At 37.5% G+C, this 20,585-nt stretch overlaps 1 protein-coding gene across 2 annotated transcripts in view; it reads right to left on the bottom strand.

Moving 5' to 3' along the window:
• Positions 1–20,101, bottom strand: part of LOC145668153 (uncharacterized) — a 1,131,027-nt gene extending 1,110,926 nt beyond the window's left edge. Inside the window, exon 1 of one of the 2 annotated variants that reach the window (XM_081735741.1) lies at positions 18,782–20,101. In XM_081735741.1, the coding sequence (XP_081591867.1) occupies positions 18,782–18,833 (52 nt within the window). In that variant the 5' untranslated portion in view covers positions 18,834–20,101. The remainder of the gene's footprint in view (positions 1–18,781) is intronic. The other variant, XM_081735742.1, reaches the window with a different exon arrangement.
• Positions 20,102–20,585: the final 484 nt, after the last annotated feature.

Here is a 20,585-nt window from a genome sequence, read left to right as displayed (position 1 = left end):
CAAAAGTCTGCAGAGGGAAGAAAAGAAAACTAGAAAGATTCTTGTTTTTATGCTGCAATTAACCCACTTCAGTGTTTCCACCTTCTAGTAACTATTGTAATGTATGATAGAGATGGTACAGGATTTTTTTCTTTTCTCTCACCTTTTTATTAGAAAAGTTTTATACAAGTCTATGCACAGTGTGCTACAAATAAGTAGATGTCTGTAACAATAATTCTGTCTCTATGAGTTTGGATCTCCTGTCCAGCGCAGCGTAAAGACAAATAGGAACCTCTTTCCCGTAGCAGTGCAGAAGTGGGTAATATCTCCTGCCCAGTGCAGCGCGGAGATGGGATAGACTAAGGATTCTCTCCTGCCCAGAGCAGCGTGAAGAGAAAAGTAGGAATGATCACCTGGAACTGATGTCTTTTGAATCTTGACATGCTCTTTTATAGCTGAATTTGGAGGTGAAGCCTGTGTGTGTGTGGGGAGGGGAGTTGTAGGGATCTCTTCGTGACTCTCCATGTCCTCCTCGTACTTCTTTGCTGCTTGATAATCCTCGTGGAGAAGCACATGTTGTTCATAAATACAAGGAAATATTGCATTGTGGATTCATCTATTCAATATATTACGTATTTGAACACCTTAGCGCAAACACTCCAAGGGCTTAAACTGACCAGCTGAAATTTTAAGCTGAAGAATTTTTGATCAGTATATCGGAATTCCATCATATTTCTTGCTGGTTTTCTTCACAAGTACTTCTCTACTTTTACTAGTAAATCTCTACCGATGTTGGATGAAGCTGCACTGTCAACATCTGATTTTGCAAATACCTATACATTCACGAACTTGACAAACTCCATAAGTACAAAATGTAAACGCCAAAACTTACATATCGCATAGTTACCTATAATAATAAGCAGGAGTATTCTTCAGTCTACAGCAGTTATTTCCAATTCCGTGCTCTGTGACGTCACAGTTTACCTGCTCCTTTTCTCAGTAAACTACACAAAGAAGAGAAAAATCAGACAGGAAATATGGAGCTAAGAAAGAGCAATGATGACAGATACACAGAAGCATCGATAGTTTTGCAGGGATACTATACTAGTCGCGGACCCATGACTATTCATACACTGTGAACACTGCATATTCCATTTTCCTCCCTTCTCTGTTCTTTGAATTTCTCTTGTTATTTACCTGATTATAAAAGCGTGTCCACTTCGAAATGATTGGTGTACAGCAACCGTCTTGCATTTTGAAGTAACATATCTAAACTTGGACATTAAATGTATTGTGGTTTCCTGTCATATTTGTTTTGCTTTGAGGACGAGATCCGGTCTATTGACCTCCCTTATGGCTCGGTACCAATTAACTACCCAGCCCATATGTTCTCAATGTGGACTTCCTAAATATCCTTTAAGGTTTACCCCTCAACGTTGTTGTAATTTGACATGTAAGCCCTATCTCACACTAACGAAGTGGACTGAATCCTGAGTGCCTACCAGTCTAACGTACTGGTCGAGGTAGCCATACTAGCAAGTCAGTACTTACCATATTCTGGATGTATGGCGCCTAAGCGTAGTAAGGTAAGCTCACATCCCATCGGTACGAACAACAACTACCAGATCCCACGATGTGGCCACAGCCCGGCAAATTCAACTCAGTTCCAGAAATACCAGACAAACTCTGGAGGTTTGCAAATTCACGGCCCTGCCTACCTCTATCGTTTGATGCCTATTCTATTCCTATGTTCTAACCATTAAATTATCCTGAACCACAAGAGAAAAGGACAGACGACCCTACCACTAGCAGTTTAGCAGTCCCAACGAGTTAGTTTCTTAAATGGGACATAAACTCTAACTGAATTTAGGCAGAGCACTAGACCAGAAGAGAAAAACCTACGTACTTCATACATCTTACCTTGTCTCTGAGCTCTCACCCACATTGGAGCAATATGATTGTTTATGAATTATGTTCCTCGGGCTTATTCTGCAGATTTGAACCCCCCATATCCCCCCTTTACTATGTGAATTTTTAATCTAAGTGTCATGACAAAAACCTGATCTGAGGTAGTACTATTACTATATTCAAACTTTTATATCGATTCGTTCAGACGTGATGTGATCGGAGACAAGATTACATTCATTTTTTTTATTAGTACAGGTAATAACAGTACCGGTAATTTGAAAATAATTACGTTAATATTCTCAAATAAATTTTCAAGAAGTAAACCGAAGTCAAGTGTACAACAGTAATTGCAGGTTTTCCGAACAAAATACATATAAACACAGTATATTCTTGACAGTTCTAGACTCTCTCCTGTCATTTAGTTTCATCCAAGGAACAGGACAGAGATAAAATCTTCAAAGAGAACTTGCATGCGAGCTGGAAGATAGCTAAAGGTTTCCCTCTGCAGCACAAGAGAAAGTGATGGTATATAAAACAGGAACCAAGTTTTGTCTGGTTGCTTTCTCTCTTTATCTCTTCTCACATGAAGGGTTTTATATAGTGTAGGTGGATCAGCCTTAATTACCTTCAAAGAGCTGATGAAGCATAGATCAAACGCTGCCCCTCCGGGCACCTTTCTTTTGTTCCTCCACGAATCTAAATGCAATATAACCGTTAACCACATTCTCTCTCTCACCAGTCCACCTTTTTCTCTCTCTCTCCATTCTGTTCGATTTTCAAGCATTCAATTTTCCAGACGCTTTATATCAATAGAAAAATATCGAATTACAACACACTATATGATTATATTCATAATAATACGTGTACGTAGAAGAAAAATGATCGAGTTTTCTGTCAATGATTAAAAGCAACCGTTTATTCATTTTCAATATTGTAAAACGCTTGTATTATTTCCACTGACACATTAGTTTAAGTTATTTCAGAGAACAACTGGAGCACTTACCACATTCCAGAACGCAGTAAATGATGGGACTTAAAAAAAAGAAAGTTCCACATTTCTTTTAATAGTGGTTTGATAGATACACTCAAAATATAATAATAATAATAATAATAATAATAATAATAATAATAATAATAATAATAATAATAATAATAATAATAATAATAATAAATCGAAAGAAATGTCCAAATGTTGCTAAATAAATAAATATCACACTTAGTTCTGACAAGATACTGATGTTCCGGAACGAGGTCGAAGTACGATATAAATTGATAAGTAATTGCCACTTCCTATTATTTACTTGGAAAGTTTCAGAAAATTGTACGGATCTCGCGCTCTCAAAAGTATGGTAGGTAACCTTAGCCATGAACCTTCATGCCTAGACTATAAGTTTAGATTAAGTTTGTAAATAAAATTACTCAGAAGTAGGAGGGAAGAAAATAGTACAGGTGACTAGTTTTTGGTACCTAGATAGTATCGTTAGTGATGATATGGGGTGTGAGAGTGAAGTAAAAATGATAGAAATGGCGAAAGAAGGCTTTAGGAGGAAGAAAATACTATTTTGTGGGACCTTGAATAAAGAGTTGAGAAAAAGACTCATAAAGTGCTTCGTGTGGAGTACCGTATTACATGGAGCTGAAACATGGACAATACGCGAAAGTAATGAAAAACGACTGAAAGCTTTCGAAATGTGGGTATAGAGAAGAATTGAGAGAATTAGCTAGATCGAGAGGAAAACGAATGAGATGATGTTAGAAATGGCACGGGGAGAAAAGAACGATTTTAGGCATTATTAAGAAGAGGTAGAGAAACTGGTTGGGACATTGGCTAAGAAGAAACTGTATCATGAGGGACGCGCTAAAGGGTATTGTGGCAGGAAAGATAGGGAGGAGGCGAAGGAGACTACAATTGATGGACGATATCAAAACAGAGAAATCGTACGTGAAGACGAAGAAGTTAGTGGAAGACCGTGGAGCATGAAAGCTTCTCAGTTGCTGCAAGTGACCTGAAAATAGTGGCAAGAGTATTTATGATGATGATGATGATAGGTGTCTCGAACACACTCACCTTTTCCAACAAGTTAACATAGAAAATAATTCCACACAATAGTGACAAGAACTCAGGATCACGTGTAATGAAGCACGTGAGCTAGCCACTAGACCAATGAAGAGGGCGTACTCGTATGGAGATGAATATTCGGTGTTTGCCTAATATTTTACTGACTGTAAGTATCGTTGTGGTTTCCCCTGGACTTTTTCAGCTTATCTTCATACGTAAAATTAAGCAAGAAGGTTTTACTAATATGTTAAAAAAAAAAGTAAATAGGTATACATGTGAAACAACTCAAAATCGAGAGCTGAAACACGTTAATAAAACCAAAGCACTTAGCGTATCGGCTTGCTTTGTGGGCCTAAGCCGTTCCACGCCATCTGTTAGCGACTGGTGGAACTACGTCCAACTTAGCGACGAGGGACGAACGCGTGGTCAACGCATCGCGTCGCCCTATCGTTAACCGGTGTATCGGGAACTTTCTAGACCTAGTTGCCATCATGTCTTTTATTTATTCATGTGACTCCTCAGTTTTGCTTCACGACGCTGGGTGGACGACGAAAATTGAGGAAGCACCGGCCGCGAATCAAACCCGGGACAACGCGGACATGAATCCAACGCTCTAACCACTAGTCTACATCGTAAAAGATGTTAAGGGTCTTCGCTACAGCGAAATTAAACTACTGCTAATTTTAGAGTTTTTCTGTAATATCTTCAAAATAAATAAAAAAAAAATATTCAAAAAGCAGAAACGTAGTGAACTAGACAATACGATATTGCATGTGATACCGTTATCAGAACTCATCTATCTGCTTTCGTTTAGTAACTGTAGATAGATTTAGCATTTTTTGCGGGTTCTGTAAATAGCGGGATACCAAAAGCAGATAAGTGAATTGTAGTAAAGGAATCAACATGCAAAATCATTATTGTCTTGTTCACTACGTTTCTACTTTTCGAATCTTGTTATTTGTTTTGAATATATTACAGAAAATACTCTAAAATTAGCGGTAGTTTAATTTCACTGTAGTGAAGATCCTTACTGAGCAGGTGAAAGTATCTCATGTCAATGACTATGGTTTCTATTCTCATCCTCCTTGCCAGACACTGAATTTTGTAAACAGTAATTGAAATGTAGTGCAAAAAAAAGCAATACGTTTTAAGCACTGTGTAATAAACGATCAAGATAAAACAGTTTTTGCTGTTTAAAAAGAGAGATGTATAATGACAGCGAAATTTATGGTAATGAATTTTGACTTGTTATGGAACGTCTTATTAACAAAACATCTTATTATGATGTAAATTACTCCTTCGTTCATTATTTAATTTACTCTTTCAATCTAATTGAACTCTTATTGGAGTTTAAAGAACATTTAGTAACTACAATGTAGGTACATAATGAAGGACTATTGTAAGGAGAAGAATTCGTTTTGTTTTTGACTCTTGAAAAGGAAAGTTGTTTTATTAGAATATTCTTTTTCATCAGAAGAGATTTCGCTTAGTTAACATCCACATTGAGAAGTCTACTTCGTCCAGTAGCAACGTAAAAACATGCTATGCGTAAAACAAAAACGATATGTTAAATCAGTGATGGGAAAACTACGACTCGCGGGTTAGACGCGGCCCTCTGAAATGTTCTATACGACCTGCAATATGATTTCTAATCTGACCAATTTAACTTCACTTCTAAGAATCAATCAGGGCCGGATTAAGGGGTGGGCTTAAAGAGGACTGTAGACCCGGGCCTCCACTCTGATCGAAACCTCAACTGGCTGTCTAAAAACAATCATACAAGATACAATCATTATCATAAGATAAAATACGACTAAAAATATGAATCAAATTTCTTCGATTGTTACACCCATTCTCTTAATAAATTAGCACAAATCAGTTTTAATAAAGAAGGTGAAGTCAGCAGGAACCACATTTTTTTTTTAGCCCTGGGCCTTCAAACGGCTTAATCCAGTCCTGGAATCAATGCATTCCATTTCGAAACTGATTATGAAAAACTCAGGAATGCGTTCACAAATTCATTCGTCATGCTTCTCTTCATAATATTTCAATCACTAATAGGGCTGAGAACTTCGTAAAATTAACCATTATTATTTGTTTTTAATAAGTTATATTGGCCCACCTAAAGTTTATTTTCTTTTTTCTTTGGCCTCCTTCTACAAAAGTTATCATTTTCATGGCCGAAGATTTTTTGTCGCCGAAACAGATCTTCTCCATTAGATTATACGAGATTACCTCGTATTATCTGCTGGACCAATCCAGTTTAGAGCAGAAATTGTCATTTTTGCAATCCGAAAATGAAAATGAAATCTTTAAGTTTTACGTCCCACGGTTATGCCGGTGAGGCTAAAGGAGACGGTGATGATGAGAAATGAGTGAAATGGTGGAATGAAGAAAGTGCGAGGGAACAGGAGAACCCTGAGAAAACCCACGAGCACGGTGTTTGTCCACCACAAAGTTCACTTGGCGGGGGCTGGGATCGAACCCGTTTTGCAATCCGAGTCTTGCCGGGCTGAGACTTACTATCTTCAATGTAGTTCGCGCTCACTGCTTTTAATGAGGTTAATACGGTATCTCAAGCTCATACTCGTTCGAAATCGGGCTCGCTCTAATTAATTAGGCTCGTACTCGCTCAATCTCAGTAAAGTTGTCGTTATCCGTGAAGACGTTAACGAATTAAGTTCATTAACGATCTCAACAGAGATAATTGCAGCACCTGAAGCTACACATCCTTTATTGTAGGCAACCAACATTTCTTTGCTACTGTACAGGTTGCATAGAAGAAAGGATACGTTATAGATTTTAGACGGGATTGGATAGCCATCGTTAAAGTCGCCGTTATCCGTGAATATGTGAAAGGATTAACTTCATTAACGAACTCAGCCGCAATAATCACTCTCTATTTATCTATTGCGTAAAAAAAGAGTTCAAATAAATTATGATTTTTGTTAAAGAGTTAGCGTGTGGAGTACAATCTTATAAGTTTCACTGCGTCATCCTAATCAACAGACTAACTGCACTGTCATATTGATAAAATATTCAAGCTGCTAGATTCAATTTGTTTAAAATCAAAAAGCAAAAGATAAGTCATCGTTTTAAAGTTACCTTTAGCAAAATAATAATAATAATAATAATAATAATAATAATAATAATAATAATAATAATAATAATAATAATAATAATAATAATAATAATAATAATTTAAACAGTTCATATTTCCACGTTTAGAGGAAAATAGTATGCAACGGAAGCTTTTTCACTTTCGTGGAAATTTAATTAAAAAGTATATTTTCCCAAATGGAAAACAGATCCTGAACTCTGATAATCATAATTAATAATTAATAAAATCCATTAGTAGTTGAATATTTTATAATAATTATTTAAAACTGTGTACATGTCTGCTTTCTTTTAAGATTGTCTTTAAAATGAAAGTAATATTTCTGTCCGGCAAATAAAATATGATATAGGAAATAGGAACAGGTCTATTCTTACACATAATTACACGAGGATAAGTTTTGAAAATAAAACCTGAAATTTTAATCTTTCCTTAAGAATACAACACATTTTATTCACATTACCTTGAGTTTTCATATAGTTTACATATGACACTCAAAACTCCGGCAACTCCCGGATCTGAGGAGTGTCGGATTTTGGATCGTTATATGTTCTGTAGATCCGTGTTGTTATTCAGTTCAAAATCTTTTGTCGAGGAATTTGAAGCTTAAAATATATAAAACGATAATGTTACCTGTTGTCCTGTATGGTTGCGAAACATGGTCGCTAACTCTGAGAGAAAAACGTAGACTGGATGTATTTGAGAACAAGATTCTGAGACGAATATTCGGACTCAAGAGGGATGGACATTTGGAATGGCGGAAATTTCATAACGCTAAATTGCACAATTTATACAACTCACCAAACATTGTAGGGTCATCAAGTCTAGGAATCTCAGGTGGGTAGGTCATGTAGCTAGGATGGAAGAAAGTAGAAACGCTCTCAAAGTTTCTACAGGAAATCCAATGGTAAAACGACCATTAGGAAGACCTAAACACAGATGGGAGGACAACATTAACATGGATCTTGCAGAAATAGGAATACCAAGTAGAAACTGAATCCAGTTGGCTAAGGATAGAAGTCAATGGAGAGCGTTTCTGAACGCGGCATTGAATCGCTGGGTTCCATAGGTCATAGAGTTAGTTATATGTTGTGCAGTAGTATAATGCTTGAATTTTTGGCAAGTAAACGCTCGACAATTTTCAAAAATATAACTTATAACCACTCCCGTAAAAGATCATTCTGTCGTAAATTTGGGATTAGTATGCGCTAGACTAGGGAAATATAAGCGAGGTATACGCCTGCTATTACATCCCTGATGCCATGGACGTACACACCTGGTGTATCCTGGGGGTCTGGACCTCCCTACCCGAAATCCCGACATTTCTGTAAAGAATGCGGCCAAGTTTAGCCCTATGAATTTGCCCGAACGTGATTGCAATCGATAGTTTCCGACGCCTGTGAAGGAACCGAAGTGGTCAGATCCACCGTTCCTGAGATATCGCGTTCCAAATTGTAGGATGCCGCGAGATGGTGCCAGCATCGAGGTTAAGATCGACGTGGCACTTTAGTTTGTGAACCTCTATCTAAAACATCTGCATCATCGGAAGCATTTTCAATGCGAAGAGAAATATTGGACAATCGATGACTGGGCACCGTAAGAGAAGTACCTAATAATGGTGGCCACGTGTGAACAACATCCTACTATACGTGCTCCATACTCGCACGTAGAGTAGTAGACAATGGTTACACTCTACCTGCCTTCACCTTGTCCGTCAGCACAAATATGTAATGCTCGGTTCGACCGCGGTATCTCTACTTAATTTTTACCTTAACTAGAAAGGACTCCGCAACGACGAAGTCGCTGAAATCATTCTGAACGCCAAGCCCAGCGCGCGCTGGTCTTTCGTATTGGCCGATAAAGAAAATACCTTCACGGAATGCTGTGTGCTGGGCGTAGTAACCCAAAGTGTCCCGCAATTGGAATGGGCCCAAATTTTTTTATATACAGCTCCTCCAATGACATATGCGGGAATTGAGATCTCGTGGTATCCCACACCTTTGGAACGCGATATCGCAGGAACCTGACCGTCGATCTGACCACTCAGGTTCCTTCACAGACGTGTTCTAGGCATCGGAAGCTATCGCTTGCACTCAAGTTCAGACAAATTCATGGGGAGATGAAGTTGGGGCTCCAGGCCAATTCTTTGTTGGCCGCACTCTTTATTCTATTTTTAGGGGTGATTTTATACATTTTAATATCATTTATGCTCATAGTGAATTTGGACCCTCCCGAAAAGCTTTGGACACTTGGGGACAATGCAATGCTTATGCTGAATCACTCCGCTAAACGTGTGCCACTGGCGGTCATAGCCTTTCATGGGCTGTAACATCATAGGGTAGTATCTCTCTATATTTGTTTGCTAATTTCATTCGTATTTCAATGACGCATAAATAAAGGAAACTGAAAAAAAAAATATTATTTCTTTATTTTCTGCCTCTCCAAGCAATTCGCCTCACTTCTGTGTACTGAAATAAAAATACTAAACTTCGTGTCGCAAGGGGCCATGAAGAATTGTTGCCGACCATATCGTCCCTTTGTTTGCAAAGTGTCGTATCTTTAAAAAATCCATTTTTGAGTTAAGACCAGCCCCGAATTCTCCTTTAAGAGCTCTATAATTCTCTTTAATAGCCGTATCTAAATTTCTAACTATAACTGGAATAAGCAGTTTGTTGTTCGTCGTATCTCAATTGTAGAGAATTATTTTTTTCTGGAACTGCCATAACTCAAGATTTGCAAGAAAAATTAAGATAAGTTTCTATTGTTTACACAGACTCATATCTCAAACGACTTTCTACGGTGTGTGTGTGGATGTGTGTTCACCTTAATGTGTAATTTGTTTTAATATGTTGTTTAAACAAGTAGAAAGTATTTATGTGTCTTCACAACAGGTCCCTGTGATCAAGCTGGCTCGTAGATATCAGCCTTTTGAGGTAGTGGAATTACAGCATAGTGACTTCCTTAACTTCACGCAGTTCTCTAAAGAACTTAAAATTCTACAAATTTGAGTATCAGAGGGAAGTAATGCAAAAGACGTAAGCTGGAAGAACATGATGGAAATAAGAGTTTTGAAGAGTTCACCGACAACCAGCGACGCAACTAGGCTAGTTATCGCCAGGGACAAGAATTCGCCTTAGCCCGCCTACCCCCCTGACCAACCAAACCAAAACGCTCCTCAACTACACATGATATTGGCATCACACAGTAATTCTCCTCTTTCATTTTTTCGTGAAATAGTTAAGCTTGATTTCAAAATTGCAGCACATAATTTAACTTTTAGTACAAGATAAAACACCAAACTAATTAGTATTTGATTGCCAAATAATCTGAGATATTCTTATAGCCTTATCATAAGAACTGCAAATCACAATGCTTTTGGAATTATATTGGGATGTGCATATGTATAGAATGAATCAGCAGTCTGTTGCTTAAGAACATAAAATTTAATTATGACAAACAGCAGGGGCGTAAATAAGGGCCCCGCAGACCCCGCATTGCGGGGATCCTCAGGCCATCAGGGGCCCCCAAATCGTGCAGTGGGAAGTATAGAAGGGAGCCCACTCCTTGCTGTCTGGCTGTCTGCGGGGAGGCCCCCAAACTTTTAGTTACGCCACTGACAAACAGTCAAGCTGTTGTCTCAAGTATTATACTCGTACATTTTGCAAATCTCTTAAATCGATGTAAGTTTAATGAAAACACAAAAAGCTGGAACTAAAATTTAACTTTGCGGGCTCTTTTGTAAAGGCTTTCTGTAAAGGTTTTTACTATGTCCCCGAAAGATAGCTTTGAAGCTAACTTATGCTTTATGAATATGATCCTAAGATTGGTGAGTTGTAGTCCTGTTACGTTTCTGAGGTAGTTTTTCATGATCTTTAGTTTGCTAAAATTCCTTCCCTTTCCTTATGGTGAAAATAAATATTTGCTCAGTTTTGAACCCCCCATTCCGGCGCCCGTGGCACAAGCCCCGTTTGCCCCTCCCCGTAGTTACGTCACTGCCAACAACTATTTTCTACAAAACCAGTCATCTACAATTAGACTACAAGTAACTCCAACTTAAGCGCCTCAAAAAGAAAGTAAAATATTTTAAGGGCGGAAAGTTTAACTTGTAAAAGTTGAAAGTCGCCCAAGACAAATACGTAGACATAATATCTCTGTGCAACGGACCTATCCCTGTCATACGAATGTCTGAGCACCAGCAATTTTACTTGCATCTCGACCATTAGGATGGTTTCAAACAAGAATGAGTTTCTTTCTTTCTGTAGTTTTGTTAACTTCAGGACTATTTTTCGCGAACTACTTTATGGACATGGTTCAGTAATTTTCAGTTTACTCATATCAAAGATGAATACAGCAACTTAGATATACACGAATGGACAAATTTACAGCTTTCTAACTTCAATTTGGCATTATTCTTATATCCCGAGAACTATGCACAGTGACGTAACTCATTCTTAAAACATTCTTTTTTTCCTTTTATTTTTTGCAAAGTGACGTATCTCAAATAACATGTATTTTATCTTAGTATTACAATTTTATATAATTTGAACATGTGGTATTAACGAAAGTACTTTTGGCTACATTGTGTCAAAAATTGGTAAATATTTGATGGTAAACACGAGCATAACAGGAAAGTGAAATAGGTGCAAAATTTCAAATCACTCTCCTGAAAAACAAGAAGAATTGAGATACGACACTTTGCAAACAAAGGGATGATATGTCACACACTTCATCCGTAGTGCATCAGCTTCCAACACCATATTCCTGACCTCAAGCTACTATATGTAATGCCACATTAAAAAGTTTAGCAAGTTTTCTTTCCTGAGAGAAGGTTCCTCTGTTTTCATCTCAATATAGTTGTCACTAGTCTCACCCTCAAAAAGAGGTGTTTCCCTTTAGTTGTCTTTTGGGGTTATAGGGTGCACGGTGGCTCAATGATAGAGCACTTACCTCTGGCTTGTGAGGTCCCCGATTCGATTCCCAGCCAAGTACGTTTGTAGTGGGCATCATGTCCGTGGATTTTTTCAGGGTACTCCTGCTTCCTCCCATAATCTCAGTCCTGCAGTTATTGTATCATCATTCACTTCTCTTAAACGTTTGTCTTCCTTAGTCTAAAGAACATTTTTGTGGGACGTTAAACTGAAAGATTTTATTTTCTCTTAAGCTAACAATGACATAAACCAATACGCTATAAACGACACACATATTATACGAGACGGAGCGTAGAATTGACAACGAAGAGACCATGTACACTTCGAAATTTTATAGCATTAGAAGTAAAGCGTCTCATTGGGCTTTCGAATTGCAAGACCTCAGCTTACTTGGTAGCTCGGAAAACCAGGTAACTAGCGGAAACACGAGAATTTACCAGATACATTTTTCTGCCTTCTGTTGTTCCAAGTCTTGGTAAGCAGGGCTGCGGTGGGTCAGCGGTAGACGTTTACCCACGGTGCATGGCATCTCTGGTTGGATGCCAGCTCACGTCAAGTGGATTTTGTGGTGAACAAACACTGTGTGCGTGGGTTTTCTCGGGGTTCTCGAATTTTCTCCCACTTGCTTCATTCCAACCATTTCGTTCATTTTTTTCATTGCCATCTCCTTTAACATGACGTAACCTTAGGGCGTAAAACAGAAAAATTTAATTTCATTTCCAAGTACTGGAAAGGAATTCATATATCGCAAGCGCGCACTCAGAAAAGTTTTATGTCGAGGGGTGTGGGGGGGGGGTGGAGGATCCAACACTATGTCTATCTATTCTACACTAGTGTTATTCTACAACTGAAAAGACGAGAAGTAATTGCTAAGTGTTGCCATCTACATTCTCAATATAAAAATATAGAACTAGATTTTTTTATAAGGAAAAAATAAAAAAATGAAATCTGCGTTTCACGTCCCACAGTTATGCCGGTTAGGCTAAAGAAGACGGTGATGATGAGTAATGAATGAAATGGTGGAATGAAGGAAGTGGGAGGAAATGGGAGAACCCCGAGAAAACCCACGCACATGGTGTTTGTCCACCACAAAGTACACTGGGCGGGGGCTGGGATCGAACCCGGGACCCAGCACCAGAGGTGAACGCTCTACCACTGAGCCACCGCGGCCCCTAAGGAAAAAAGAGTATAGGTGAAATGTGAGATCAAATCATTATGCTGCATCAATCATTTCTCTGCTAATCACGTATAATTTGATTATGAACCATGTAGAAATGTCGAATTACTAAATTTGGGAAGGGGTCCACGACATGATGGACCCTCCGCGTGAATGAGCCCCCGGACACACGTATATAGTTACTTGATAGCACTGGCTCTGAAACAACACTTTTTTTGGTAATCATCTTTTTTTTTTTTTTTTTTCAAACGGCGAAAGAAATGTACGGTTTACAACTTTTAAATAGTTGAGAATGATCGAAAAGCATTGCCAGAACGAACTTAAAAAGAATGACGAAATACAATATCTAATGACCCAACAATTATTGAGACAATATATAATGACGCAATAATTATTGGGTCAGTAACTGGTATTGGTATTGATCAACACCAATATGACATCTCTATGACTTACGGTTCCCTAGATATGGCTCCTTAAATCTCCCGAAATCGGAACTTATTTGGCCCATATCTCGGAAACGGTAAAGTGACGAGAAAAATTCCATCACTTCTTTGAGATTGTTTTAATGCTCTATCGAATGTTGCACTCAAAATTGAAAAATTCGTAACACACATACAAACATAGAGAATTCAGTAATGATTTTTTTTTTAAGTTTGTTGAAAATTAAAAACGAACTAGAGCGAGGCAACATTTAGCTAAAATATGAGTATAGTAGAAAAGTAATTTTTTTAAAAAAGAAATCATGAAAATAAAGGTTTTCTGTAGTAGATTGCGTCAGGGCCGGTCTTAAAAAGTACGGGGCGCAATGGGAAACAATTTTAGTCAGCCTTAAGTCCCCCGCCAACTTGCACTATATCTCCCTCCTATCAATTAACACTACTAAAGAAAGAACGAATTTTCAATGTGCATTTTCTCCCTTCGTGGAGTAAAAAAAGAACTTGCACATAACGTTAGTTTTTTTTTTTTTTTACAATATGCAACCTTTCTTTTAACTGTAATCACGTAGAACAATAATTATAAGGAGATGTTTAAAAAAAACTACAAATAAATTAAAAAACAAAATACACTAAGAACAGGTGTATTTTGTAATACATTAGGAAGCAATATTTTAAATGTGTCAGAGTCAGAATAAGTATAAATAAATACTTGTCAACTCGACCTTATCTGAAGTGACTTACAAAAGTTATTTTGTCAAGGTTAAAATCATAGTTGTACTGTGCTAATATGATTAAATAAAGCAGAAAAGAGAGACAAACACAGAACAACTATCACTTATGAAAAGCTGTCTGTGACTGAAAGAATGCTTCAGAAAATTAATTCATCTTCATTTCTGCAATTTTACAAGTTGATCGTACGATCATCTTTTACCTGAGGTCTTATGAACAGTTTGTCCTGCTCTTTACATCTAACTTCTGAATATCAGTGATTTTGTATTTCAGATATACGGTTTATATCGTGGACGCTAAAACTTACCTCATTTACAGGCGCATGACACAAAATTAATCAACTAGCAGTAGGATCACTGAGCTATGTGAAAGCAAATCAATTATATTTACTCTGGACCAGAGGCGGACTGGGTCTCCCGGATACCCGGAAATTTCCGGGTGGGCTCTGCCGTCTGCAAAATCACTAAAGATATTGCTCGATTAGTTATGACTATTTCAAAATTCAGTTCTCGTTCACAGTAACCAGTGGTGTAACTAACGGGCTCGCAGTGCTAGCGAAGGGAGGGCACTGGCCCCCCCTGCCCAACCCATAGCCTTGTTTGTTGAAAAGTCAATAAGACAATAAATAGTCTCAAAAATACATGTAAGTTTTTAATTCGAAAATGTAATCTCGCCCATGATTTATGTATCCAATAATGTGATGTGCAATCGATAACATAAAGAGCATGGAGCTGATTCTCCTACGGTAAGGAAACCGTGTTAGACATAGAGTTGTTGGACGCGAGTAATGGCAATAAATAATGGTCCCCTGATCATACTAGTGATGTCAGAAAATGGGCTCGAAGCCCCCGCAGCTGGAAAAACAGCTTCGAGGCCCCACGGTAGGGGTCGTATACATCCCATACGCAAAATGTGTAATTATCCTAGCCCTACTGATAACACAAATTTTATTACTGTAATGTAGAAAAGGGGCCCATTCTGTTTACTTTATTGTAAATTCGAGCAAGAATGATTTCATAATTGAACGAGAAATGACGGATGTGCCACGTTTTCTAAATCTATTTCTGTTGTACTTATCGCGGTAACCTTCGCAAAGGAGCCTGTAACGTATTGGGGACCCTCTGAATGTAGTAAGATCTACGGTTATCTTTCTTATGTGTGTGGGAACACTCAGTGACATGCCTCCAATGTAGATCCGAATTTCGTGGTTCACTTATATAAAGATTAAACATTTATATTTAAAAAACGAAATTGAGGGTGGGAACCCGGCCAGAATTCCGGCCCTGGCCAGTCCGAGACTTCTCAATTCACTTTAGGGAGTAACTCAAACTAGTTGTGCCCACATCCTAAAAGCACAATAACTTACGTTGTCTTATTGCAATAATCACTGTTGCTCCTTGTAAAACATGAAATGTGGTATTACATATATGCAATGCGTTGCTGTGGTAATTTACGTGACGAGCCGAGGGTAGGTTATACTTCAGGGCGGGACCCCTTAGGGACGAGGTCCAGATTGGGAACAATTGATCCAAGCGCCTTGACGGTCTTCACTACAGCGAAATTAAACTACCGCTAATTTTAGAATTTTTCTGTAATATCTTCAAAACAAATAAAAATATTCGAAAAGCAGAAACGTAGGGAACTAGACAATACGATATTACATATGATACCGTTATCACAACTCATCTATCTGCTTTCGATTTGCAACTGTATATAGATTGAGCATTTTTTGCGGATTCTGTAAATAGCGGCATACCAAAAGCAGATAGGTGAATTGTGGTAAAGGTATCACATGCAAAATCGTATTGTCTAGTTCACTACGTTTCTGCTTTTCGAATATTGTTATTTGTTTTGAAGATATTACAGAAAAACTCTAAAATTAGCGGTAGTTTAATTTCGCTGTAGTGAAGACCCTTAACAGAAAGCTCCACGTGGATGCATTCAAAGTCAACTACTTCCTTAGGTAATCTATAAAGTGACAAAGTAAAAATGAAATGAAATCTTTGAGTTTTACGTCCCACGGTTATGCCGGTTAGGCTAAAGAAGACGGTGATGATGAGAGATGAGTGAAATGGTGGAATGAAGAAAGTGGGAGGAAACGGGAGAACCCCGAGAAAACCCACGAGCATGGAAAGTGACAAAGTACTAAAAAGATAAGTCATTACTTTTCTTACTCTTCACTATCACATGTATTTGCTATATACAAATACTATTTTTATTTTTACATATCCACTTCAAATAATCAGATCAATAAATAATATTTTTTTTATTCAATTGTGCGGAACATGCTTTACGAAAATTTTAAATTCCGATGCAAATTTTTTAACTAGTGTGTATATGTGTAGTAAACAACGTCTATGACATGGCTATTACTAGTCTGACTACGCCACTGTTTCTTCTATCAACACGATCAACATTTTAGTAGGCCTACATGCAACATTAAAATCTAATAAACGTATGTTAATTTGTGCATTATTTCCTTTAAACGAATTAATATTTCCGGAATCGCATCCTATTACTATACCTCAGGAAATTGGTTTCTTCCCACATAATTGTGAATTTAAAAAAAAATGATAACGAAAAACTGTTCGGATGAATTTCCTAACATCATCTTCACATGTTTCTAGCGTTAGTAAAAATAAATAAATAAATAAATAGTTAAACTAATCATTCGGAATACTAATTTTAAACTATTAACACTATAAATGCTTGGAGAGAATCTTTCCTTTATTGCCAGTAAAAAAAAAAAGGAAAAGAAAAAGAAAAAAGGGTCAGTTTCATTTCCAGCTAAGTACGACAAATGAGCTTTAGAAATCACAGCTGGGTCTTGTTTTATAAGAAATTCTTGTAGGCCTATGTAGAGCGATTTAACTAATACAGATTTTCACAACTCGAGGTTGTGGCTAAGTTAGCGTATGTACTTTTGGCGTGGGAGATTTTGGTTCCATATCAAGCTGTCGTTTCAAGACTCATATGGCCTCGCTGCTGAAACGGACACGAAACTCAAAATATCCGTACAAACCTCCATCCCGAAAAAAAAAAAGAACTCTTTTTCACAAGACTCATATCGCTGTGATTTCTGTACTAGTGAATACTATGCGTTCCGTTTCCTCTTACGTATATATCAATACATAAAGCTTATTACTACTATTTAACTGAGATTCAGAATTTCTTTAATAAAACCCTTGCCGAATTGCGATATTACGTACCGAATTATGAACAGTAAAAAAAGTCCGGGTTTGGTCATCCATAATTAGTACTTACTGACTACTGACAGCAACTTGTTCTAGAAAAGATCCACTATTTTTTCTAAGGGCGTGTCCTCCATTTTACATACTAAAAGCAAGCCAATAGTCTTCTTTCAGGCATACATACATGCATGTTATATTTTCAGTATATTCCGTTTTTGCAACATGGCTCTTCGAACCGACAATCACAGATTATAGGAAACGCATCAATAAAATAAAACATTCATTAGGAAACAAACACTTCTTATGGTGAAAATAAATAAATAAATTAATTAATAAAAATCCAGCTCAAATACTGTTATGATGTGGTAGGCGGCGCAAATCTGTCTTCAATATTGGGAGGCACGCAGATTTAAGCCTTATTCTGGGCGCACATCAATTTCATCTCACTTTCCTTTGAGACAATTGGACACAAATCATCAGTCTCCCCAAACGACGCATTTCAATTCGGATTATTGTGGGGGGGGGGGCAGTTCTCCCAGTTCCAAAATTGGAGGGGACATGCCCCCCTCAACCTCTCGGGATTTCTGCCAGTGGTTGTGGTCAGGGATAAAAGTGGATCCGAAAAAGTAGGGGAACGGTAGATAGCCGCCTAACGTCACGCCGTCCCCTGCCTATCTTTGCACATTGTAGCTTTTTAGGAACTGGGAGGACGTCGTACATATTATTTCGAGGTCGGGGGATGGCGTCGCCCCGCGTTCCCCCTCACTTTTACCCATGGTTGTGGTATAATAATAATTTCGCAAATGTGTACATTCAGTTAGGCAAATAAGAGTAAAAATCGAGGTTAATTTTAGTTGCTTTAATTGTTTTAAATGTGTTGGCATGTTAAGTTTATTTATTTATTTATTTTTAATGTTAATATTCTATTGTAAACATTTTTCACTTGCTGTAAGTATTAAACAAGCTTAATAATCATATAACAAACGAACCCCATTTTGGGGGAGAAAAATCCCTTTCCCCCTTGACTACACCTCTGAGTGTTACAGGAATACAGCTCCGCAACTAACGGCTTTTGTTATTTGGGGCAAACACGGAATTCGGCGCCCCCATCAAACAGCCCGCGCTATATCTTCCTAGTTGCGGGAGTATTGCATAATTGTATGGTTACAATAAAGAAGGACAAATCCTACATGATCAATTATTACTACAATTATAAATAATAAAATATAAAAACAGAAGAAAACGATATTTACTGTACCTTCATGTGCCGGCGAATTGACATACTTTTCTTCAACATAGGAGCGCTCCATGGATTATATTAAAACACAAACATAATGCACCCACGCACACACAATTGACACATGTATTTTTTTATTTACACATGAATATTTTTTTCCGGAGTTTTTGCCTCTACTATACACGTTATCACTATAGCCAAATGCTTTCCTTATTCCACGTTAAAAATCACTAAAATAAAAACAGGTAAAAAAAAAAAAAAAAAAAAAAAGATTGTTTCCCAGTCGCTTATTTGAATCTCCTAGACTAATCAAAATTCACTTTTACTCATGCTTCAGATAAAAACAACTCGTAATAATAGATGGCTTTCTGCACGATCTGATATATTTTAAGTAGGCCAGATAAAACTGATATACTGATGCACTAAACAGACACACCCGAATATATAAATATAAAAAGAAAATTTAATGGTGAAGATGTAATATCATTTTGCTGCTATCACGAATTTATTATTTTACTGAAGCACTTATTTTAATCAAAATAAGAGGGTTGAGAAAAAATAATTATTTTAAAAAACAAACTTTTTCATTTTTTCCTTTTTATTGACACTTTGATGCACTACACCAAAGACACACAGATTCACAAGAAAAAAAACTCAGGACGACACTTGCTTCGTCGAACAAAACCGTTTTCACATTCTCACGGTGCACCGATACGAACGCATTCTTTCTCACATCTCACGGTAATAAACAAGTAATTTGTCGGCAACACACACATACTCACAGTGTAGCATTCCTGAAGGAGACGGCGAAAAAGAAAACCCACCACATGCTTCATGTAGAGAGTTTTCGTATATACATCCTTTCAATAAACATTTAGATTTGCCAAATACGTATTCGATATTATTATCTCTCAGGTGCACTTCACGGGAGAGAGAGACACACGGACGGCATCGCTTGCATGGCAGTGTAAGTCAACGCAAAACCTACTCAAGTAGATGCCAAGGAATGCCAATAGAGTAAAAAACCGGTCCCGGTTACCTCACTACATGCTGCTATTGTCTACAAGCATGGGTTTTAGCGGCATTTAATTTTAGCTTTCAATACTGGCCTTGCAGGTGTATTTGCTTTTATTACAATGTAGTTTATTTTAGTTTTCAAGATAAAAGCTGATTTATTGGGAAGAAGAATGTATGTCTTCCTACACAGAAATGTTCAGTCAAACTGGACGGCAAAACTAAATTAAGTTTCTTGTACGAAAACCAAAAGAACGAAAGAAAATGAAAAAAAGAAAGAAACTTTGAAGACCGTCCATCGCGAGGAAACATACTTGATGTAGAAGACAAGTGCTTCCCTCTTAAGTTCATAGCTGGAACTAAAAGGTTAACGCGGTGGAGCAAGAACAAGGAGGTGATTTGCAAAGAATGAAGGAGCAACTTATACGTTTTGTTGCTGCTAGTTGTTCATTAATAAGATTGTGGCGGCGTTTCTACCGCCAAGAAGAGTGCAATTCTTTCCAACATAATTTGTTGGCCAGAAGTTTATGATAGCTCCGAAGATATTACTTTCACATGGTACGTGTATAATACCTAATTTAATTGCGTTTATGGACCATTCAGTGTCAATGGTCAATGCTGCCAGACTGCACAAGCGTCAAGCTACTAATATTTTGGGATATCACCCGACATACATGTATAAGAGAAATATAGTTTATTATTATTGAAATGAAATGAAATCTTTCAGTCTAACGTCATACACTGAGTGCCCTTTGGTAAGGGAGAAGGATGATAAAGAAAAATGAATGATGTAGAAGAAATGGGAGTACCC

This window comes from Thermobia domestica, chromosome 13 (genome assembly GCF_964235325.1).
Source record: "Thermobia domestica chromosome 13, izTheDome1.hap1.1, whole genome shotgun sequence".
NCBI classification, from domain to species: domain Eukaryota; kingdom Metazoa; phylum Arthropoda; class Insecta; order Zygentoma; family Lepismatidae; genus Thermobia; species Thermobia domestica.
Note: the sequence above shows the minus strand (reverse complement) of the source record. Positions and strands in the feature narration are given on the sequence as shown.